Source organism: Sturnira hondurensis, unplaced genomic scaffold, assembly GCF_014824575.4.
Source record: "Sturnira hondurensis isolate 20B ecotype Veracruz unplaced genomic scaffold, ASM1482457v3 Scaffold0022566, whole genome shotgun sequence".
NCBI lineage: Eukaryota > Metazoa > Chordata > Mammalia > Chiroptera > Phyllostomidae > Sturnira > Sturnira hondurensis.
This window is the reverse complement of record NW_028095197.1, coordinates 10,584,596-10,602,058: the sequence shown is the minus strand read 5'-3', so window position 1 is coordinate 10,602,058 and position 17,463 is coordinate 10,584,596. Positions and strand designations below refer to the sequence as shown.

The window sequence follows — 17,463 nt, the reverse complement described above, 5'->3', positions numbered from 1 at the left end:
AATATGGTTACAATAACAAAAGATACTGCTTTTTGATTTCCTTGAAGAAAACACTTTCAGCCTGTGCCCCCTTAGAAGATCCAGTGTGCTTCACTGTCGTGGTCTGTTATCTAGAAGCCTCTAGCTGCTTAAGGGCCTACATGTAAGTGATAGAAGACATCGAAGAGGACACTGATGGAGAGAAGGGGCTCAAGACAAAGACCAATCACCGTCTCCAACTCGCTCTCTGTGCCAAAGCCTGCTCTCTGCGGCAGCGCCTGAGTGTTACTTACGGGTGTTTTGCAGTGTGGCCGGGCTGGTATGGGGAAGACGGCCTGTGGGAAACGGGAAGTGAGAACAGGAGAAGTGAGGCCATCAGGACATCTGACTCGGGCTTAGGTCAGTCTGGTGCCCCTCCCCCACAAAGGCCTCTGTCCCCCTTCCCTCCCCCTCACTTACGCCTTTGATGTTAACCACAGCTCCGGGTGGTCCAGGGGGGCCTGGGGGACCAGGTAAGCCAGGTGGGCCCTGAAGGGAGTAAAGAAAGGCCATTCCTGAGTCCAGGTAGTTGTAAATGCAGAGGCAGCCAGAAGATACTTTCCCCAGGTTTTGGGGACACATCACGGAAAAGAGGGTCCCCTAAAGCCAACTAATTTCTCTCATGGGCAAGCCAGTCCTTTCCACAGAGTTTGTCTGCATATGAGGTCTGTCCAGAAAGTATCCAGCCATGTAATAAGAAAAATAGAGGCCTTTATTGAAGAAGATATAAAATATAAGAAACACCGTATATTTATGCCCCAATCTCCTTCAAAGGGGACCTCACACAGTTCTCCCAGTCACCATCGGCCGCCCTGTCGTATTCTCCTGAATTTCATCAACAGTTTGAAATCTCTTCCCTTTCAAAGATTTTAGTGTCAGGAGCAGCCAGAAGTCACAGGGCACCAAATCTGAACCGGAGGGGGGCTGAGTCACTTGGATGATTTGATATTTAACCAAAAAACTCTGCATGAGACCTGAGGCATGAGCAGGTGCTTTGGCGCGATGAAGCTGCCAGTCACTAGTTGTCCATAGCTGTGGCCTTCTGGATCATTCAAACAGTTTCCACGGAGGAATGTTCAAGCTTAACACAAAATTTCATGCAGATTTGGTGCTGTGCTCAGTCATTTTGCATGTGATGATCACACAGCATGCATGCTCAATCCGTGGCATCTACTGCCCCCACTGACTAGTACAGGGGAGTCGTCATTGTTCAGGCATGTGCATCCCAGTCCCCTCTCCTCAGTTGCCAGGTTACATTGACATTGATACTGCACAAACCGTCCTCTTTATATTAACAATGGTGGGACTGTTTCCAGACAGACCCTGTGTATGACCCCATTGTATACTCCCAACAAGCCACATGGAAGACAGCAGAGCAACAAGTGTCATCTCTGGTTTACAAATGGTGATAGGCCCAGAGAGGGGAAGTGGCCTGCTGAAGGCCACACAGCAATTTGTGGCAGAACTGAGACTGGAACCCAGATTCGGACTACAAGGTAAGTGCTAGGCTGGTACTGAGTCCACCACCTCTCCCTCTATCAGTACATCCCCAGCCCAGAGCGGCAAGTGAGGCAGGGTCCTCCAGGCAATAGGGTGCCTTGAAGATTGCTCCTAAATGCAAAAGTAAACACAAAACTCTTGCTAGGTAGCAGAGTCATTTTCAAAGCCAGGTCAGTCTGGCCTTAACACCACGGTAACATTTGCTCCTCTACGCCTGGGTCCTGAGCAGGATGTTGCAGCCGGAGGGGTGGAGGGGTGGGGCTCTGGCCGCAGGCATGAGGAGTCTAGCCCACACCACAGACTCACTGGCCGTTCTAAGTGAAGGCAGCACTGTCTGCCTTTCCTAGCAGCTCCATCAGGCTTGGTGACTGTGAGTTAATTCCCTAGAGCTTCAGTAAAATTGCTTTTCCGGGTTCCTAGACATGCAAATGTATGTCTAGTGCGGTGCTAATTGAAGCAGCTGCAAACTTAGAGCTGCATTTGCATCTTAGCTTGGTGACCTTCAGTGAGTCACTTCATGTCTATAGGCCCGTTTCCTCTTGAACAAAACAAAGGCCCCACTGAGGGTCTCTCACAGTGCTTATTCTCAAGACTGAGATACTGTCCTTAAAAGCACTTCACACAGGGTCTGGCCCCTGCTGGTGCCCCCAGTGTCTGCCATCCTGTGAGGCCCCAGCTACATAGCTGATTGACCTTTGCCCTTTGCTCACAAGCATTTACAAAGCTCCTGGTGATGTGCAAAACCCCTGGGATTGTGTCACAGAGAGCTGTCACCCGAGTCAGAAGACCTGGGATTGGAAACCAGGTTTCCTGAGTATGCGCACCTGGTAGTCTCCCACCCTCTCTCAGGGGTCTGAATGAGAGGGCTTATGTTCCACTCCACTAAGGTGCTTTTGGTGGCAGGCACCCTCCTGAGAGTGAGCTGGGGGACAGGGCTGGGCTGGAGGACATTGGGAAGTGGCAATGGGGGGAAGAAGAAAAGCATTCCTGAGCATTCTGTCCACAAGCCCCACTCTCCCGCCCTGGCACTCTCTCACCCCTCCTCTGGGCACTGGCCTCTTGGCTCTGTCCCCAGGGTGGTGTAGGGTGGGGGCAGGGGTTGTGGCACTCACCGGCATCATGACCCCTCGATCTCCTTTGGCACCTTTGAGGCCATTCAGTCCTGGGCGACCCTGAAACCCACAGAAGACGCCTTAGTAAACCCACTGCCCATCAGCCAGCCTGGCCCACATGTCCTCTCTTACATCCAGTCCGAGGAGCACCAACACCTACAGGCCGTCCAGGGAAGCCAAATTCTCCCTTGTGTCCTGGTGGTCCTCTGGGCCCCTGGAGACAAAACAAATACCGACCCAATCAGAAGAGAAGAGAAGAGAAACTCAAGGGCCAGGGAGATGGGGACGCCGCATCTGCCTTTGTGGACAGTGGTGACGATGAAGCAACCTTGCCTCGCCCCTCATGCCAGCGCGTCCTGATTACCTGCTCCAGGATCTGGTTTCTTCTGCCTTGTTCCTACCTGTCCCTAAGGACTGGAGTCTTGGCCTGGCACCAAGTTCTCCATAGAAGTCCCTGACCCCAGGATCTTAGTCATTCCAGGGCTGGCTTGCTGTGTCCACATGGTCACACTGCCCTGTTCTGATCTCTTACAGGAACCCTCATGTCTTCTGGCACCTGGAATGCGTGCAGTGCACGCTACTCACAGAGCCAGCTCTACCACCAGGCCACCCCTTCCCTCCTATAGCCAGTCTGCCCCGTCTCCTGGGGAATGACTGGCTGAAGCCTGGGGCCCTTCTTCCTGTTGCCATTAACAGAGATAGTCGTGCCCTGGGAAATGGCAATTAAAGACTGAGTTGAAACGGGCCCTGTGTGTAAAGTACCCACACTATGTCCCTCTTAGGTAAAGAAAAGCAAGGACAGAAGAAGTTAACAGGACATAGGCTACTCAGTGGTACGTTCTAGTGCAGAGCTTCTTAAACGTCAATGTGCATCAGTGTCACCTGGGACTTGTCAAAATGCAGATCCTGTAGGTTGGGGGGTGGGGCCTAAAGCTCTTCATGTCTAACAAGCTCCAAGCTGATGTAGATGCTGGTCCACGGGCCATGGATAACAAGGCTCTAGGGAGTTTGTCAGGGAATTATAAGCTACACGAGTCACAAGGGCCACAGCTGGCCAATAAGGCACCTTTACGCAAATTAAAGAAGGTGTGCCCTACTGCCTGTGCTTGGCAAACTGTGCACAAGCCGGGCTGCGGGGGAACAACCTCCATGGCCATCTGCATCAGACCGTGGCCAGCATTGCTAACTACTGGTGTTTCCCATGGCACGGGATGTTAGTTAAGTGGTTAATGAGTAACACAGGACTCTCCCAGTCTTCCTTAGCCCTCAGCAGCCCCTCTGCAGGGCATCCATTTTGCCTGACTTGAGAGACCGAAGGCCTCCACAGGTCCTGTGAAGGAAAGCCCCTTGGATGTTACGGGCCATTCCTCAAGGACAGGTGCTGGATAGAGCACTGTGAGGCCCTTTCTCTCCAAGCCTGAGATCCAGCTTCAGCCACACAAATCTATGGGCAGTGCTGCAGCCTAAAATGTTTTAGAATGAAGATGCTTATTGGAGGCCATGGGTGTGGCAGGGAGAACCTGGACTGACTGGCAGAATCTGACAGGCTGGGTTCAAATCCCCACTGGGCCACTCACGGGGTGTGAAACAATGGGCAGGTTATTTAACCTCACCACCCTCAGTGTCCTGGTCTGATATTCAACTTTGAGGGTGAGGAGGGTGACATGAACGAGCGATGTGAAATACCAGTGCAGTGTCTGACACAGAGTGGATGCTCCACACCTGAATTTTCCGTGTTCTCTGGGGAGAAATACATGACAGGGAAGTTCAAGGTTCACCCTGGCGAGAGCTAGGAGGTTGAAGACTGTTCAGCAGCGCAAATGAGTTACAGATCTCTGAGAAGTAAGGCAAGAAGAGTGTCGTACCATGTCCTCTGGCACTAACTCAATGCGCTCACTTGCAGACAGGAAAGAAGAAGCCCAGACGGGGAGGAGGACTTGCCCAAGGCCTCACAGCCAGTGCGCAGCGAATCCACATCCAAAACTCACAAAGCCCAAAACGACTTTCTGGGGTTCCTTTGAGGGGTTCCCTGGGCAGTGGCGACTTTTAGTTACCAAGATCTGTGATATAACCGTCAATGCTCCCCACCATCCGGTTCTCCTCTCCTTCCTGGACACACAGCTAATCCATATTTCTGAGGCCCTACCCACCCAGGCATCCGAGTTCTGGCCAGTAGAATGTGCTAGAAGTGATATTCATCACTTTCTATGATCTCTTCCCCCTTCTTCAATCTTGGTCTACCAGCCAGAAGATGCCAGTGTGGCCCTAACTCCACAAGATGGTAGAGTCAGCCCTGACCGGTGTGGCTCAGTTGTTTGGACATCATCCACAAAGCAAAAAATCACTGGATCAATCCTCAGTCAGGGCACATGCCAGGGTTGCAGGCCAGTCCCCAGTCAGGTGTGCAAGGGGCAACTTAGTTTCACTCTTACCTCAATGTTTTTATTCCTCTCCCCCTCCCATCCCCCATCTCTAAAAATCAATAAAATCTTTTTAAAAAAGATGGCGGAATCACAGGCCACCAGCATCCTGGATCCCTGAGTCACTCCTTGGAGGGACCATGTCCCGCTAGGAGCATCCACAGGGGACTCTATGAGTGAGCACCAAGCTGCTATTGTGTTAGCAGCTGAGATTCTTATTTCATTGCTTACTTAGCTTACCCCAAGACACACCCATGTTGCCACATCTTCTTTATTTTCACACCTGGAACAACTCAGTCCCACTGAACTGAAGTATGAGAAACATTTCAAACCCCAGCCCAGCCCAGCAGGTAGGCGCTCTGCTTACCATGGGTCCCGGCGCTCCGTGCGTTCCAGGGTCACCCTAAAACAGAGAGATGGAGATTTGTCACTCAGAGGAACACAGTTCGCAGCAGAGACAGAGATGGGTTACTGACGAGGATGTGTGCCTTCAGGGTCCGATGACACAGTTACCTTTTGCCCTCTCAGTCTTTCCAGAGGAACATCCCCCGTCAGGACGGCACCCGGCTCTCCCTTCTCACCCTGCAATTCAGAGAACCTTTCAGTAAGGTCGGGCCCCTTCTGGCCACTGTATCCAGAGGCTCACTGAGGCCTCTGGGTCCCACTTCTGTGACTTCCGCTGCCTGTATCCCACCCCTCCAACCCCACGGCTTGGCTCAGACATGACCCGTGCTAGAACAACAGCCTCCCAGGTGACTGAACGTTCTCTGGGCTGCTCCCTCCGTGCGCTGTCACAGCCTGGGATCCTGCCCTCCCTCCACGCCAGCTCCGCCAGGGCCCCCACTGCTGATGGATCGACATCCTCTCACTCCAGAAACTGGCCCGGCAAGGTCCTCCCCACCTCTTATTGCACAGCACCCCTCCAGGAACCTCTGACGCCTAATGCATTTGGTGACTGGCTTTCCTAACAACTCAACTCGAGATCTGTTCCCACCAAGACACTTTGTTCTCATTAAAACATCTGAAATTGAGAAAGAAATGAAGGTGGGAACACTAGAGGCCTCTCTCAACAAAGGATCCCATGTCTCCACATGAACTTTGCCTCCCAACTCCAGGCTCCTGTGCAGACTTGACCAGGCAAAGTTTCTCAGTTGTTGGGACACAGGGCAGATGGGCAACCGGGTGGCAGGGACACAGGATCCTATCCTCAGCCATCTACTACATCAGAAGGCTTCCAAGAAGATATGTATTATGAGAAAAGGCCAAGAAGAGGAACCTTCTGTATCACTCTGGGGCCCCAGAGTCCTATGCTGACCACTGGGGAACTGGGCAGGACCATGCTCCCCTCTCCCTTCAGTGGGGGCCAGCAGCAGCCAAAGCGAGCGCAGCAGCCTATTCTCTCTGGCCCCCTAAGCCCACACCTGGTATTAGGATCTTACCACTCCGCTGGTGAGGAAAGGCAGTCCTGAGAACGCCAGCAGCAAGAAGAAGCGAGCACAAAAGTATTAGAGGCAGAGCAGGAGAAAGCGAGTTTTCTGTTAGGACTGGAGCAGAGCTGCCTGGATGCCCGACCCAGTTTCAAGGTGGCAGGGGATTAGAAGAGGGGATGGCACGAAGGTCCCTTTAGATCCATCTGACCTCATCACATAGAAAACAAAGTGCTTGAAGCAAGAGCCACTCTTGACTGACCGGGCCCCCTCCCAGGCCCTCTCATAGGACCCTGGCAGCAAAAAAAAAAAAAAAAAATCCCGAGACATCACCCCACATGGCACCAAACTTAGACCCCTTTGCCCTGTACATTGAACCCTCCACTTCCTGGAACTATGGTCGTAGAGACACTGGATTTTAGTCCCTATGCCCCTCTGCCTTGGGGCTGGTGCAGAATGGTGCCGGGAAGAAGGAAGAGAGAAGTCTAACTTTCCATATCGCTCCCTCCTCTCAGAGACACGCCCTCTCCTTGGCGCCCCAAGGCAAGCTCAGCAGTTGCTTCCTCTGGCTTTGCACAGACCTCCATTACAGCGGTGACCACACCTTCTGCTGGCTCTTTGCAGTCTATTCCTCTTATCTCCTTTCTAGATCCTCTCATCTCCTTTCTAGATCCCTCCCATACAGGAGCCCAGTATGGGACCCTGGCTGGTACATCCTAGGGAATGGGTAGAAGAAGGACGACTCCACAAACGGATGGAGGAATAAACGTGTGCACGGCAGCGTCTCTGCAATGTGCTTATGCATGCCACTTCTCTCCCTTATCTATGAACACCGGCCGGTGAGTTAGTTCTACGGGGCACATGTGCAGGGTTCAAAGGTCAGTTCAGTGCCCTGGACATTCCCAGGATGTGCTCTGCATACCAGGTATTTATCCCAAAGATTCTGGACCAAGACGGCCATTACCTATACCTTCTTGGATCCAACAGACTGGACTCAGAGCGCTGTTTGTGTGCCAGGCCCGGCGCCAAGCACTGGAGCCGCGAAAAAGGAACGGGCTGAGTCTGCCCGCAGGGAACAGGGACGCCGACGGGGGTGCCCCACGGGCAGCTCGACAAAGCACGGCACGTGTGGTAGCGGCATTCAAGGGGGTGTGGGTGAGCTCTTTTCTCAAACTATGATGAAAATCAGTTTCTCCACCCACAACCGCCTTCATCTGGAGGAACCTTGGGATCATGAAAGCCAACGGCTGAAGGATGACAGCTAACGGAAAAGGGGGTTTACTTTGGGCAAGACAAAAATGTTCCATAATGAGATAGTGGTGATGGTTGTTCGACCTTGTAAATATACTAAAAAAATCAGTGAATCTTATCATTTAAAGGGGTGGATTTTATGGTATGTGAATTATGTCTCAAAATTTAAAAAAAAAGTTAATAGCTACTTTCAGCCCATTTGAAATGTTCAGTCAACTCAGGAGTGTGACCCCACCCAGACATCTGGGCCCCTCCTACCTGTTCTCCTTTCAGTCCCGGAAATCCAGGTACACCAGTGTCACCTTTCGGTCCTCTTGGGCCCTAGAAAGAGTCGTTGGGGAGCATTTTGTTGTTTGTTAAAATTGAAGTGCTTTATCCACAGAAAAGTATCTTTCCCCCCCAAAAGTAGAAAATTGGAGAGTGCCATTCTCCCGGTAGGGGGAGGTGACAGAGTCATGATGCTTCTAGATTTAAATGGTCTAGAAATCGTGTCGAGGAAAGAAGACAGCACTGAACCCCATGCCCCTTTGAACATGGGTTTCCTCTGACGGGCACCATGGAAACAACCTGGTCCTGCCACCTCTGCCTCCCTACAGGTCTCCAGGGCCACCCTGCAGCCCACCTCATCCCATCTCTTCCCACCGCCCACCTTGCACAACCCTCGCCCCTGCTCTGGCTCCCCACTACCTGTGGGATGGTATCCAAACATCCTAGCTTGATACCCAGACCCATCCTGGCCAGCCTCAGCACCTCACCTTGCACTCCCCACCACACCCCTGGGGCTGAGCCTTTTCCCGTGTTCTCTCTGCACTCCCAGCTGCCTTTGCACTTCTGTTCACGCCATTGCTCCTGCATGAATACCTGTCCACCCCCTCAGACAGCCCAACTCTGTACTCCCAGATGAAGGCGTCCTCTTCGCAACTTCAGCAGACATTATATGTGACTCGTGTAGCCAGACATCTGCCCCGAAAGGCATTCCGACGCTACAGTTGTTTGGCTTCTCACAAGTCCCTGTCTTGTCTTCTGGGCTAAAGGGTGAAATACCTCAGAGCACTTTCTATACAGAAACCCACTTTCCCCTCCATGGTGGAAGCCCCATTGTGGGGCACACAGATTCTTAGTTACTGGATGTCTAGTCTGTTCTTCCCCTCCCCCAGCCTCCACTGCCACCACCCTCGCTCTACAGGATCTTACCACTGCATCTACTTGACACGCTTGACCTACCCACCCCCACTGATAGGAAGCCAACCACCGGCTGGCCCTTGGGTGGAGAGAGGTGAGTAAGACCCAACCCTCCACAAGGCGGTCACTGGGCAGTCGAGGAAAAAAGGCAAGGACACAAACAACTGTTATTGAAGACAGAAAAGGGCCGCAGCAGAGGTGAAGGTAAAGCCATATGGGCCGAAGCACAGGAAGGGACCGTTCCAGACAGGGGACAACGAGGAAGGGCCACATGGATAATGTGGTGCTACAGCTTGGTCACGGGGATGGGGAGTGGCATCGCAGGCGTAGGAAATGGAACGAGCGTGGTTGTGGGGCACGGAGGGAAGGTGGCCACTGCAGTACTTACTGGAAACCCAGGCAGCCCAGGCTCGCCCTCCGGGCCCTGTGACACAACGAAGACAAAGCAGGTGGCTTAGGAGCAATTCCAGACCTGGAAGGAGCGCTGCGCCTCGGGGGCCCACCCCTCCCAGCACCTTCCATAGGCTGAAGCGTATTCCCACACTGTGGGGCTCATTATCCATTCTGCAGAAGAGGATGTGGAGGCCCGGGAGAGGTCAGAACTGTGCATTGTCACACAGCCGGCCAGTGGCAGAGCCAGAAACTGTGCCCAGGCCCCCAGGAGCCCAGCGCCCCCACCCCCCAGAGCCAGAACTGTCTGCACTGTAAGTGGCCACTGCCTCCTCCCCCTCCATGGAATCACGCAGCATCTAAAACCTCGGGGGGTGATGAGACTTCAACAAATGCTCTCAGAAAACAGGTTCCTAAACTCTGAGGAATGGGAACAATTGAGGGTGGAAGTGGGGGCATGTGGGTGAGACTCAGGTCTTTCCTCTGGGTAGAATAAGGGGCCTGGATTGGCTGAAGAGGAAGGGGTTGGGGAGGAAGGAGGATTCTAGAGGTGGGGCACAGCCGTGCAGGCAGACAAGGCCCAGGGACTCTTAGAACGGACATGCCAAATCTCCAACTGTGGGCTGTCTGTGTTCTGCTTTAGTATCAACCCACTAACACCCTAACCCTCTCATAGTTTGGGCAAAACCAAGACCCTCTGTGAACAGACTTTTGCTTGTTAGCTGGTTTGATGTAGGGTTTCATTACTGGGGGTGATTTTAGTAGAAATCAAGAAAAGGGGGCCCCAGGAGATATAGTATAGAAGACAGCGTGATGACCTGCCAACAGAGGTCACTCAGCAGCAGGAGGAACCAGCTCTAGAGGACCCCCCCCCCAGGGCTATTTGCAGAAGCCCTGATGAAGACACTGGGGGTCCAGGCCAACCTCACTGGGGACTGCAGGAGTGGGTGGCCCCAGCAGACATCTGGACTATACTGCTGTAGAATTATAAGCCTTAACCTCCCCATCGGCCTATACACAGTGCCACAGTTTGCAAAGCCGTTTCACATCCACAACTTCTTCATAAGCCGCCCCCAAACTGATGAGGTATTGTCAGAGAAGAGGGTCAGGGGCTCAGTGGTGCGTGGCAGAGATGGGGCTGCAACCCCAAGACTCCTGCAGCTGGCGCTCCTCCCTCCCCCCAGCTGTCATGGGCAGGTGCTGGGAGATGCAATGGAGTTGATTGCACAGGCTACAGGATAAAGCTTCCTTCCTCTTAGGTCTTCTTGTGCTATGGACTGACTGTGTGGACTTGCAGAAATAAGGCAGCTTCTTTGTGTGTTCCTGATGCCTACAAGGGGGCTAGAAAGACTAAAGCAAGTCACGCTGCCTCCTCAAGTGCCAGTTTGTCCATTAGCATGAGGGTAGGTCTCTCTAGGCTCTTGCTATTCTGTGAAATGAGATCACATAGGTAAAAGCAGGCCAAAAGCGCTGCACAGACATCCATCGGTTTATTACTTCTGATTCTCTGATTTCCGTTGCTCACATTTCTGATGCGTGGGACTGGAAGCTTCCATGGCATTTGACGAAACTCCCTGCCTGATCAAGTGAATGTAATAGCAACTTCTCAGAAATGCAAAGGTCTCTTTCCACTCTACTTTGATGTAGTCTAGCTCTATGTTTCAGAAGCTAGAAGGACTGCAAACCAACCCAGCCCAGTTTCAACAGGGGTATCTCAGTGGGAACCGCAGTCTAGGGCAGTTATGGGCACTCACCGGAGGCCCAGCGAGCTCAGGAATGTCCGAGAGGTTCATGAATCCATGCGTGATGTTGTCGATCAGAGACTGAAAAGAGAGAAAGCAGACTAGGAGACAGAGGGTGGCACGTGTCCCACCAAGTTCCCGGCGGCGAGGAGCGAGGCTTTAATTAAAGTCAGGCAGCGTGGCAGAGCCTAGGCAGGCTGACAACACCCTGACTCACGGCCAGCCCAACCCATTGCTCCCACTGCCTAGGGAGTAACTCAGAGCTGCCTTACTACCTTCCTCTTTCGATCAATCTTAAACATTGCCTAATACACGAATGCCTTCTCTTTAAAAACTATACATATGTACGTATGTATGTATATGTATATATATGTTCACAGAAAGCTTGTAGTGTTGGGGTGTGTGTGCGTGTATGTGTGAGTCCATGTAGCCATTTTAATTTTTTTAATTTTTAAATGACAGTTAACATACGATATTATAGTGGTTTCAGGTGTGCAGCATAGTGGTTAGACATTTATATAACTTACAAAGTGACACCCCAACAAGCCTTGTGCCCACCTGACTCCAGACATTACAGAATCACTGACTGCGTTCCCTACGCGGTACGTCATGCGGTTATTTCCCACAAATGGCGTCAGGCTGTGTATGTTATTCTTCACTTCGCGTTTTGCCCTCAACCCTACAGACTGGAAATCTTCCCATGTGGGATGTGGGGGCACGGGCATTTTTAGTTTTAACAGATGGCCAGAAAGCTGTCTAAAGGGGTCGTGCATGTTACATTTCCACCAAAGCACGTGAGGGTATCCATTTCGCCACACCTTCACCCATGTATGATATTCTTAATTGTATATATAAAATGTTTTTTACTCCGGCTATCTTTTAAAAAATCATTTGGGATGTTTTGACTGTCTTTTGTCTACCACATGAGATCGTTTCTCTCAGAAGGGCTGCAGTTTTTCACAACTGCGATGCCCTAATATTAAGTGGACCGTGGTCTGATCCCAGCCCTTGTGCCGGTCTTCTCTACAAATTTCCATCACTCTCCACCCAGCTCCATGCCCATTAGCTCCCTGTGCTTTGGACACACCCCCTTTTTTACTCTGCATTTTGCCTCTGAGTGGCTCTGCCACCTGAATTCCGGAAGCCCTGTCCTCCCTGCTTATGTGGGGAAGTCATTCGTAGCTATGTTCAAGTCTCTGCTCAAAGTCACTTCCTCCAAAAAGTCTTCTCTGATTTATCATATCCCAGATAGTCTTCCCTCCCCTGTATCCCCATTTATGTTCCTTTGTTTCTCTGGTCCAGGCATTCTCGTGACTACAAATGCTGCCGACCAGAGGAGAGGGTTCTGGAAGCACTGTGTGAGAGAACAGTGGTACCAGGGTAGAAACAGGCAGGCCGGGTGCGCCGGCAAATGGAAACACTAAAGCCAGACGCCGGCTACCCGTCTCTTGCATAACCACCAGCCCCAGAGGCCCCGAAACTGTGGACAATCTTCTTTCCCCTTTAGCAAAGGCAGAAAATAAATAGCCACATTCTGACCCAGATAATACTCACGCCAGATAAGACCTCGATGCGCCCGGGGGGCCCCCTGGGCCCAGGGGGTCCCCTAGTGCTGGTTCCATCCATCCCTCTTTCCCCCTGGAGACAAGAGTGAGAGTGGAGAAACAATTCACTGCACATGGACCACGGCCCCAGAACCAGGCTGGGCAGTCCGCGCACCCCACCTCAGGCCTGTGACCTCACCTTGAGTCCCGGCTCTCCTTTTTCTCCTTTGGGACCCTGGCAAAAGAAAGAGACAACTTTTTTTTTTTCTGCTTGCTTTGCTCACTCTCTGTCTATCCTTGGATCTCGCATCTCTCCATACACTCTCACATGAATTTTGTGCCAGGCAAGGGAAGCAAGAGATGAGGGGTACATTCCCCTCCCAGACTTAGAAGGAACACCCATCAGAGAGCAAGGACACCGGAGGTCCTCTCCCAGCACAGAGCGAGTGTCCTCTTGACCCTGAATCTCTGAGTCCTCTGCCTCTGGGGGATGGGGAAGCTCTTCCTAGTCAATCGTGGAGGGGTTGTGTGCTCCCCAGTGCAAGGCGAGGCTCCTCCTGGACTAGGTGCTCAGCTCTGGCTGCCACATGACAAAGATATGAGGTCCAGGTATCACAGCAGAAGATGGACAGCACGTCTGACCTCCCTGGGGTTGGACGCAGTGGGGAGGGCCACCCATCAGGAGCATGGGCTTTGACAAGGGTCAAACTGTGAGTATGGAATGGGGCAGCAAGCAGGAGGCCATGGAGCAGAGATGCTGGGTGGCCAGGGGCTGCAGAGAGAGAGAGAAAGACCATCTTCGAGTTTTCCCACAGGATGTTTTGTGCAAGACTTCTGCACTGCTTCTCAAAGAGACACGTTGTAAAGAGCACCTCGCCCCCCACGGCACAGCCGGGCGCTGGAGGCCAGAGAGGGTGACGCCGAAAGTAGTGGAGCCGGGGGTGGCACCGCTGTCTCCTCACTCCAGTGTGACAGCACACGACACGCCTCAGAACCAAGGTTTTGAAAGTCAACCTACAACTGAAGCTGTTGTTCCAGAGAGTCTGGGTCCATGCTGCAGCCTGAGGCTCCCGGAGCCTTCGGTGTCCTAGGGAAGGAAGAAGAAAGAGAATTTCAGATCCAATTCCTGAGCGCCTGCTTATGCCAGGTGTGGTCTGGGGAGCTGGGGCTTGGCGGGAATCAGCACGGCCCCGTCCTCAGACCGGCGTTCACTGTCCTGCCTTTCCCAGCAACCCTTGGGGCACACTGTCCTTCAACCACATAAAGGATGAAAGTACCTCAGATTCGGGTTCCAGTGTACATCCGGGGCCTGGGGGGCCTGGGGGGCCGGGAGGCCCTGGGGGTCCCATGGTCCCAGGAGTGCCAGCTTGTCCGTTTTTCCCAGGGGGTCCTGGTGAGCCTCTGTTGCCGGGGTCACCCTGTAGGGAAGAGGACAGGATGACCACCCAGCCCTGGGTTCACTCATGGAAAGAACACCTCATACCCCGAGTCTGAAAATCATTGGCACTTAATGAGATTGAGGAATTCTCTGGTCGGTACTGCTTAATGGCCAAGGCAGTCACTTGAGTGCATTTGTGTGGAGGGGGGCGGAGGGAGGAAACTTCAGCTGCTCCGCCCTCCTCTCTGCTCCATACGCTGAACTCCACCCAACAGTCCAATTATAGTAAAGCCAGAGAGAGTGGAGGGAGCAGGAAAAAGCTTTGCTTTTTCTTTTTACCTTTTCACCAGCTGAACCATTAGGCCCTCTTGCTCCCTGAAAAACAAACAAACAAACAAAGGCTAATTAACATATCTCGCTAGGTATGTGCAGAAGAAAATGTACAATTATGGACTCTTAAGCAACAAGGTATTTAGATGGGACTCTTCCTGCCTTGGTTTTGACTGACGGCTCAAAGCCCAGCGCATTACAGGGACTGTCAGTTTGCTGGGCAAGTTGGGCTGAAAGCTTGTGAAACCCATTTTTCAGCTCTTAGCTCATCACCTACTTGGAGAGTAAAAAGGGAAAGTTGAAGAGTAACTAACCATGGAGAGATTGTAGAGGAAGAATTTCCTTGGAGGAGTGACAGTGTACTGGGTGGCCCCTGTCCCTGCCCCTCCCAGGATGGAAGGAAAGGGGTGCGTCCCCTACTCACAGCCAAAGGACGGGGCTGCCGGCACTTGATATGTATTCACTAGACTTTTGGAGATATGTAGAGTGATGACTGACTCTCTTCTGAGAAAAATCTAAAGACCAAGTGGCCCCAGAATAGGGCGGGGGTGGCGATGTGTTGCATTAAAGCAGGTTGCATGCCCCTTCCAAACGGGGGCCTCAGGTCAGGTTAGATGTGGGTTCCACAGAAAGGAGCCAGTTGTGAGCTCTGGGCAGAGCGGAGGACCAAGAGGGGCTGGTGGTCAGAAATAGTCAGCCACAGGAGACACTGTCCTACATCAGGGGACAGCAGCTAGGGGCCCCCAGCTGGGGAATCGCTGAGAAAACCTCGAAAGCACCCTCGGGGGAAGGAGTCAGTGGTTGCAGGGCCACGCAGAAGGCCTTGACGCCTGACTGTGAGGTTCCCGCCATCGACGTCTGTGGCCTTCTCCCCAGTCCCATTTCCCCGCGTGAGGCTCCCTCTCCTACGCTCGTTCCATTAAAATGACAGAGCGCGTAGTTCCAAAAGAGTCGAGTCCAGAGGGGAGTGTCACGTCGAACCTGACGCGGTGAAGAATGTGAAAGGCAAACAGACAGGAAGCTGAGGCCAGAGGCTTCTGTCGTGGAGAGAAACCAGGGCAGAAAAGTATCAGGCAAAGTGGTGGTGGAAGCCAGGAGCGGGGTGTGGCTCAGATGGGAAGATGGGATGAAATTCGGGGGTGCGGGGCACAGCCACGGAGCCCGGCCCACCTCCCCTCCCCCCACTCCCATGGCTGGTACAAGGGCAGTAGTTGTTCTTTCCTGGAGCAGAAGGATGGGGCAGAGCCCCAGGGGCCAGGGAACCCTGGGAGGTCTAGGGGTGCCCCAAACCCCACAAGACCAGCTGATCGGCTGCCGAGGTGCCTGCCTGATAGCACGTCCTACACGCCCATCCTCTTCCCAGAACCTGCATGTCCCAGAAGTAGCTACTGCCCAACTCCCAACAATCTGTAAAAACACACGCAGAACACAGAGCAATGAGGAACCCCGATTTTGGGAGCAAATGCACAAGCAAGAAGCACCACATATCTGTGGGAAGACAACACTATGAAAGACAGGCAACAACATCAGCAATGGAATGCAGGCCTGAGGAAACAGCTGTACCTGGAGTACATGATTCGGGACACAGTCCAAACTGTACCTGAAGTCTATGACATACATTCTCAGGGAGGAAAGGGGGGCATGTATTATGGTCATGAAACCAGGGTGCACTCATATGCAATTAGACCAGATGTTACGGAAAAGAATCAAGCAGAGATCTAAGCAGTAAAAATACACACCGTAGGAGGAAAGAACTCTACGGAAGGGCTGAGCAACAGAAGAGACACACCTGAAGAGAGGAACTGCACAGAGAGAGACAGAATCTGGGCCCTCTCCCCTGGCTCACAGATTCTGCGGCTGCCATTTTGGAATGTGAGCAGGTCAGCTCGGGGATGGAAGACTTCTTCTTACTGGAAGCCACGCAAACAGGGAGAGTGAGAAGTGGAAGCCCCAGTCAAAAGGCTCGGCAAAGAGGCTGCAGTCCCAGAGGGTTGTGGTAGAGCTGTCCTGCGTGGCTCAGTGAGAGAACTGTGTGCTGAGACTATGCACGGGCTCGGCATTCCGACCGGCACGGCTGCTCGCCTGGCTGTGAGGACATGGTGTGGAGAGACCAGTCATGTGACAGAGACACCGGGGAAGGAGCAGGAGCAGGAAGAAGTGACCCCGTGTGCTGCAAAGTCACGGTTTAGAATCCGTTCGAGATTTCAGCTCATCACGGTAGCTGGGTTTGCTAAGGACACTATCACAGACTTCGTCATACAGGAACATCAGAAAAGTTCATAAATATTAATAGATGGATTGTCCCCCCTGTTGTGGTTTCTGAGACGGCACAACTGATTGCCTGTGGCTGCCTGTTGGTTTTGATCATGGTGTCCTTACACCAACAACTTCAATATGTTACAATTGCAAGCAACCGTCGTTTATCCAGTTTTATGGAGGCCTATAATCCAGGTTTCATACCAAACATATCTGATGTCGAAATAAGATATAAAATGGGAAATCAGGCCAACGACTAGAATGTTTGCTGGGAATCACTTGTTACAAGCTCTAAACCCATGGCTGGATCCTCGTTAAGAGCAGCTGACTGCTGTTCTTTGTTACACAGGGTTCAGAGAACTGCCCAGGGTCAGGCTGGAATTACTGGGAGGAAGGGACGAAAATAATGCTTTATTTGCCTTCCGCTTATGTAGCTAGTTTTTACCAGGCAAATAATGACATTCCAGCAGCTCGGTGAGATGACTCAATGCCCAGCAGTTCTGGGCACTGAAGGAAATTTCAAAGCACAAACTCTTTTCTGCCTGGATGCCCTGGTGCCCATTGAGACGGAAGAAGACAAGGAATGATTCAGATTACAAAAGAAGGAAAAGGATGTCATGCTTAGTCCTAGGTAGGTGCTGCAGACCCGAACTGCAGAATCTGCAGTATGAAAAGCAGACAGGAATTTTCCAGGGGTCCGTCTCCAGCAGATCCTTCGGCACACCTTCCAGAAGCATTCTGTGTCTGAGAAAGTGGGCTACTCCTCACCCATCCCTTGCGTGCTAAAGATCTCAGAATTAGCTCGCTGCTCATCTTAATTTGGGGAAAATAAAGTAAGGAACATGTGTATCATGGAACTCAACAGGGAATTATCTACTTGGTAAATTCTCCCTGCCCGGCCACATTCCATGGC

The 17,463-nt window shown here is 52.2% G+C and overlaps 1 protein-coding gene across 2 annotated transcripts in view; it reads right to left on the bottom strand.

The window, feature by feature from the left end:
• COL15A1 (collagen type XV alpha 1 chain) overlaps positions 1-17,463 on the bottom strand; it is a 92,989-nt gene that overhangs the window by 18,835 nt on the left and 56,691 nt on the right. For both annotated transcript variants that reach the window (XM_037035897.1, XM_037035898.1), the window contains 14 exons: positions 14,304-14,339; positions 13,864-14,004; positions 13,605-13,673; positions 12,786-12,821; positions 12,597-12,680; positions 11,055-11,123; positions 9,299-9,334; positions 7,987-8,049; positions 5,564-5,632; positions 5,418-5,453; positions 2,791-2,844; positions 2,631-2,690; positions 439-507; positions 273-314 (listed from right to left, as the gene is read on the bottom strand). In XM_037035897.1, the coding sequence (XP_036891792.1) occupies positions 273-314; positions 439-507; positions 2,631-2,690; positions 2,791-2,844; positions 5,418-5,453; positions 5,564-5,632; positions 7,987-8,049; positions 9,299-9,334; positions 11,055-11,123; positions 12,597-12,680; positions 12,786-12,821; positions 13,605-13,673; positions 13,864-14,004; positions 14,304-14,339 (864 nt within the window). The remainder of the gene's footprint in view (positions 1-272; positions 315-438; positions 508-2,630; positions 2,691-2,790; positions 2,845-5,417; positions 5,454-5,563; positions 5,633-7,986; positions 8,050-9,298; positions 9,335-11,054; positions 11,124-12,596; positions 12,681-12,785; positions 12,822-13,604; positions 13,674-13,863; positions 14,005-14,303; positions 14,340-17,463) is intronic.